Source organism: Triticum aestivum, chromosome 2D (assembly GCF_018294505.1).
Source record: "Triticum aestivum cultivar Chinese Spring chromosome 2D, IWGSC CS RefSeq v2.1, whole genome shotgun sequence".
In the NCBI taxonomy this organism is placed as follows: domain Eukaryota; kingdom Viridiplantae; phylum Streptophyta; class Magnoliopsida; order Poales; family Poaceae; genus Triticum; species Triticum aestivum.
In genome coordinates this window covers 634,469,608-634,476,174 of record NC_057799.1, presented here as the reverse complement: position 1 = coordinate 634,476,174, position 6,567 = coordinate 634,469,608, and the positions used below count along the sequence as shown (strand labels likewise).

The window sequence follows — 6,567 nt, the reverse complement described above, 5'->3', positions numbered from 1 at the left end:
AGATCATTTCAATTGTAAATTTGTAATACATTTACGAACACTATCATTTGCCTCGTGTTTGACCGGAAATCTTCACTCAGTCGATCGGTGCAAACCCTTGGAGCCCTAATCTGGAGGCCTTGTATGAAAATGGAGAGATTCCAAAGAAATTCAGAAGAATCTGACAAACTGCTAATCTAGAGGAGTAAATAAATATCTAGAGGCCAGGGACAGACTCTAGGTTCGAAACAGGGTGCCTAAGTCGCTTATTACTGTACATCTCTTTAGGGCTAATTAAACACATGCCAGGGATTTATTCTTGCCCTGCCAAAGCCACTTTAGGCTCTCCAAAATGTGCAGGTTAGCACATTCTTGTTGATGACTGGTAATTGAAAAAAAAAAGTACTCCCTCCGTAAACTAATATAAGAGCATTTATATCACTACTTTAGTAATCTAAACGCTCTTACATTAGTTTACAGAGGGAGTAGCTGAAGTAAATATCTTTCATCATTAGATCCATCCATCAAATAAATTCTCAAATTGTATTTATTTGATTTTGCAAAGGTTGATGTGTTTCCTATAAATGGTGAACGTAAATGTATTTTCTATGCAAAAAAGATGTAAATGTATTTTGAAATATATTTTTCGAATGTGTTCACATATTTTGGGCCGCGACCAGCCTGCTTCCAACATTTGGCCCAACCCAAGAAGAACATGCCCAACCCTAAGCAGGCACGAGCTCACTCCACTCGCTAGCCACTACCGCCTCCACAGTCCACACCACTTCGCCGGCCATGTCAAATCGCCGCGTCTCGCCGCCGGAGCCGTTCATCGGCGTCAGCATGGAGCGGTTGGAGGCCAGCCTGGAGAGCGACGGCCTTGAACCCGGGTCGCTGGGGCCCGGCATGGACATGGTGAGGACCGTCGTCCAATGCTCTCTCCCCATGCCGCCCGTCTCCCCTGCCGCCCCTCTCTCGCTTGCCGGCGCGGCCTGGCTCCCCGGCGGCGCCGACCGCATCAGCGCCCTCCCCGACCGCCTCCTCCGCGACATCATCTCCCGCCTCCCCGCCGCGGACGGCGCGCGCACCGCGGCTCTCGCCTCGCGCTGGCGCCCCCTCTGGCGCTCGGCGCCCCTCGTCGTCGCCGACGCCCACTTCCTCCCCAACGGCCGGTGGATCCCCGGTGTCGGCGAGGAGGATTCGCCCGGGGTCGCCGACCTCGTCACCTGCGTGCTCGCGGCGCACCCGGGGCCCTTCCGCTGCGTGCACCTCACACGCACCGCCATGGACGCGCACCGGGGCGAGATCGCGCGCTGGCTCGACGTCCTCGCCGCCAAGGGCGTCCAAGAGCTCGCCTTTATCAACCGCCCGTGGCCGCTCGACATCCGCCTCCCCGCCACGCTCTTCCGCTGCGCCCCCCGCACCCGCCTCTTCCTCAGCGCCTGGAGGCTCCCGGACACGGCCGCCGTCCCGCGCTCCGGCGCCTTCCCCAGCCTCCAGGAGCTCGGCCTCTCCGTCGTCGCCATGGAGGACCGCGACCTCGCCTTCCTGCTGGACAGAAGCCCCGTCCTGGAGATCCTCACCATCATCCTGTTATTCCTGTCACAGGTCCCAGTGCGCCTCCGCCTCGTCAGCCACAGCGTGCGCTGCGTCCAGCTCTGCTATTCCATCGTGGCGGAGGTCTTGGTGGTGGACGCCCCTCGCCTGGAGAGCCTCTTGCAGTCATGGGGCCTCCGCCTCGGCAGTAAGTCCCGGAGGTGCTGCAGGGTTAAGGTTGGCCATGCGCCCAAGCTGCGTGTTATTGGATACCTTGAGCCAGGAGAGCATGACTTGGAGATTGGCAACACCGCTATCAAGGTCATTACATTGTACTAGTAGTTACTAGTTCATAACTTCATATGTATACATTTGTCAGTAACATGTGTGCCATGCCATCCAAAATATGATCTTCTTCAACATTTGCATTGCAGGCTGGGACTAAGTTGAGCACCAGCACCAGCACCCTTGTCCCGAGTGTCAAGATCCTGGCCTTGGAACTTAAATTCCAAGTCCGCAGTGACCTCAAGAAAGTGCCTAACTTCCTCCGATGTTTTCCCAACGTTGAGACGCTCCATATCCAGGTATCCAAAGACCATTTTACATTACCACTATCTATATACGTAGCGTGCTTTGCTAGATTAATTGCTTTATGATCCAATTTGATACCTTCTTTTTTTGCAGTCTGAAAAGGCGTGTGAGGAGCCTACCGGCAAGGTCGGTCTCAAGTTTTGGCTGGAGGGCGGTCCTATAACGTGTATCCGGCAGCAATTGAAGAAGTTAATATTCCGTGAGTTCCGAGGGTCGACAAATGAAGTTGCTTTCCTTAAGTTCATCGCTGAGAAGGCTCGGGTGCTGGAGAAGATGATGGTTGTGGTCTACTTGTCTTCGGAGGTTGACGTGAGTGCCATGCTGAAGCCTCTGACTTGTGCAAAATGGGCAAATGGAGCTTGCAAACTCCAAGTATACAAGAGCATATACAGCGACGGGTCACGTCCGGTTTATGGCGTCAGGCTGGCATCAGAGGTTTTGCCCGCTGACCCTTGACTTGAAAGACTATTATGAATCGCTGCTGTAAGGTTAATAATTAGTAGCATTGTTCCTCTGTTAGAAGGCATTCTGGCAGGTACTTAGATCTGATTGTTATCAGACAACTTGTACTCCCTCCGTCCGGAAATACTTGTCCAAGGAATGAATGTATCTAGATGTATTTTAGTTCTAGATATACTCATTTGTATCCATTTCTATGACAAGTATTTCCGGACGGAGGGAGTATCTATCTATTTGCAGTTCATGTCATTTCTCTAGCAAGTTGCTTCCGTGATGTTACATCACAAAACTTGCGCTAAATATGTACCAGTACCAGTATCATGCTACAAGGTGGTCGTTGGAATGTTGGCTGTCTTTAGCTTATTATTCTGTTTGCTGTTCGTGTGCGTGAATCCTGATTATCTAGTATGTTCATTCTTGTTAGAGTTAAACTAGTTGTTGTGTCATTGAGTTGAATAATCCTGATTATCGCAAATGAATCCTGATTATCTAGTGTGAATGGCACAACTCCGTGGTCCGAAGTGCAGCGGCGTGTTGTGGTTTGCCTGCAATTGAAGCCAACTTGCACAGGTGACAGAATGTGTTTCTGTCCTGGTGAGTTGAACCAGCTGGGTGCGGCGGTTCAGTTCAGTGTTTAAGTCAGTTTAGGCGTACATGTTTAGTCATTCGGCTAATTGAAAAAGAAGAAGAAAAGGGCATGTGTTGTCCGGAACCAAATACTACTGTCTCCTCTGTTTTTTCTCTGAAACTCTGAAGCAGCCATCGTTCTGAAAACTGCGTGCGTGTGTCAACAGAAATCAGAGAGCGAGAGAGACTGATAGTCTGAGCCTGCATTTCTGATCTGTTGAGCTGCAAATCAATTATGTTATCCAGCTATTGGAGTTGGTTTGATTTGTGGTCACCTGGTCCTGTTTCGAAACTAGGAGTTCGAACCTCGCAGGCACAATCCTCTGAATTCCTTTTGCGTTTCTCCGATCTCATACAAGGCCTCTGGATTAGGGCATCTAGGGTTTGAACCAATTAAATGGATTTAGAATTATGCTCAAACTCTTAAGCCGTTGCCATTTTACATGAAGAAGGTAGGAGTTATTGTATTCCAGTGAGGTATTTATATGTTTTTTTTTACATGAAGAAGGTAGCAGTTATCTAGGGTATCTTGATGGAAACTAACATCTATCTCAGGTATGATTCACTTTGTTTTCTCTGTTTTCTCTATATATTACATATTCCTTGCACGTATCTTTCTTGGTGTTGAAATATAGTTAGTTGATGGATACCATGGAATTGACTTGATTGTGAACTTAGTGAGGTTATAGTGGCACTGGCCACATTAAGGGGTTTCACCATTTTGTGTGGATCTGCAGGAGTGTCATTTTTCAGTATTGACCATTAGTTCCCTGTGATTTGTTTCCCGTGTAATTTCAGTTTAATCACGTGCCTCCGCTATTACCCAGCTTTGTCATTGTTGTGGTATAGATTACCAGGAAACGCCACTTCTCACTGAGGCGCATCTTCAAATTACACATGTTTATTGATCGATCCAACTACATTACTTGATTCTCTTGTGTTCTTTGTCATTGAAAAATCTGCCTTTACACTGAAATTAGTTCTTTATGCAGATTTGCCACTTTGCGCGTTATTTGGTAAGTTGCTACTAGAGAGGCTGCTTCTGCTTTCCTCGCGAGTGTTTAGTGGTGCATGTTTTTCTTCTTGCATTTTCTCTACATGTAAACGCAGATCTGTTTCAGTAATGATTTGCTTTACATATGTAGTGTTTGGTGCCAATGAACCTTCTCTGAGAGCTGAACAATACATGATTTATTTTTTTGGATTTAGAGGACGTTTGGTCTTTGAATACCAGTAGAAATATTTGATACTGATGTTTTGTTGCCTATTGCTTGCCTGTATGTGTTGCCTCTACCTCTGGTGTACTACGTCATGCTTCCCATAGTAATTATGAAGTGTTTATGTGTGCCTTTTTGTTCTTTTCTATTCGTGGTCCGAAGGATGATCGCTGGTTCTGTAGGGAGAAGCTCAATTTTAACTCTCTTTGGAGCTCATGTACATTTTCTTGATGTCAAAATGATAGTAGTTAAATCCCCTGTCAACCCTGAACTCCCTCCTTATCCTGGAAAAGTTGATATGACTGTTGCTGTTCAGCCGGAGCCTATGCTTGCCCCTGCTTCCATTTACATCTCTGAAGAACAGACTGCTGACACATCCGTTGGCTTGAAAGACTCTGATGCTGGCTTCGTCAACGCTATTAAGGAGATCAGAGCATCTGAGAAGGTTATCATAGAGGATCTGCACCTCATTCGACCACCGCTGTCCTCTCCAGCTATTGCGGTAACTTTGGCTGGCACTGCTTTTGCCATTGCTTCAAGCAGGATCCTTAATGCTCTTCATGCAGGATCTATTCTGATTACTTCCTCTCTTGGGCCTGTATAGATAGAAATCTTACACTATGCTACAGGAGTTTTTGCCGAGCCTATCCTCTTACCCTCTGAAGAAAATTTAAGCGAACTTGTCCATCAAGTCTCCGCATGCTGTTTTGAACATGAAATGAAGATGGATATATCTCCTCAGTACAACCAACCTGTGCCTAATCTCAGAGCCCAAGTGATCAATGAAGGCATCGACCGAAGACTGCTATTTTTGGATCCTCAGGTTCATGATATCCTGTTTTTCGTTTTCCAATCGTTGCCCATCTTTAGCTTAGGCCTCTTTGTCTTTTCGTTTAAATCTTGTCCTTGGCGAACCTATAGTGTGTATTTGGTATATCCTGGACCTGAACCTTGTCGCTATGAGCTACAAAAACAATGGTTGTTGGCATTGCAGTGTCGTATGTCTGGTTTGTTGCGGCGCTGGACAGCGTTGGGCGGTAGGCTTTGTTGCAGCAAAAAAATGACGTTCGACCGTACAACATTGTGTATCCGACTTGCATCATGTAGTGTCGTGCGGTCGGCTTCGGAGCAGTAAATAAAACTTCTTGCATTGCAGCATTGTCGGTCCAGTTTGCGAAAGCTTTGATTGGCCGCCATTGCAACATTGTGTCTCGGTTTGCAGCAGACCCTGCATCGTGAAGCACCTACCTTGCAGCATGCACCGTCACACAACCGTGCAGTATGACCATCCGGCATTGCAGCAAAACCGTCAGGAACAAAAATATTCTATGCACGCAACATTCGAACCGAATCAATTGTTGCAAGCGCTTGCAGCATGGAGCAATGTTGTAGCAGACACTCCAAAGTGGTCGCAACACACACACACACACACGGTACACAACATTTTAAAAACGATTTGGCAACTATTACCACTGCTCTTTTTTTTTGCCTTCCCTTGTTGAGTTCATGCGAGTAATGGTGGTGTCATTTTTCTAGAGTATCGGTCTTATCCTGTAGCTACCAGTAGTCCTAGTACTAGCTAGTGCATGGGAGAGAAAAAGAAGAGAGTTCATAGCAGCAATACACGGACACAGATCCTCTTACGTAGCTAACCCTGCCTTTCGGTCGCTGACAGGTGGGCCCCGTGCTTGATGGGACCCATGTATCAGTGTCTCAATGGCAGGATGGGCTACGTCAGGGGATCCTTGTCCGCAATACACTAGCCTTTGTAGTTTTTTTAAGTTAACCGCATGTATCATTAATCACAAATAAGGTGAATACAAGCACACACGCGGAACCGACCAGAATAGGTCGAAAGACAACATGTGGTCACAGACCTTTGCAGAAAAAACTGAGGTACTCCTGCAACTGCCATTGCTGCCGGTAACCATCATTGGACTCGTAGGAAAGCCATAGTCCAGAAAGACGTTGTGAGTTGATGAAGAAGCCCGCCGTCGGCACGACCTTTGTCGTGCTGGTGCGTCGACCGGGGACTGTTCCCACCCTCCTCGTGTCCCAGAGCCACCATCAGGCGTCGATGTCGTCAAGGCCAAACGTCAGATGAAGGCCTAAACCCACAGAACGGAAGGGTCTACAAGAGACCACCAATGACACCGCC

At 47.6% G+C, this 6,567-nt stretch overlaps 1 protein-coding gene across 1 annotated transcript; it reads left to right on the top strand.

Annotated features, from left to right (window-relative positions):
• Window positions 1-729: 729 nt before the first annotated feature.
• LOC123050611 (F-box/LRR-repeat protein At3g26922-like) lies at window positions 730-2,941 on the top strand. Its single transcript, XM_044473379.1, has 3 exons — window positions 730-1,836; window positions 1,950-2,099; window positions 2,200-2,941. Exons 1-3 carry the CDS (start codon window positions 775-777, stop codon window positions 2,560-2,562), a joined length of 1,575 nt encoding a protein of 524 aa, XP_044329314.1. The 5' UTR covers window positions 730-774; the 3' UTR covers window positions 2,563-2,941.
• Window positions 2,942-6,567: the final 3,626 nt, after the last annotated feature.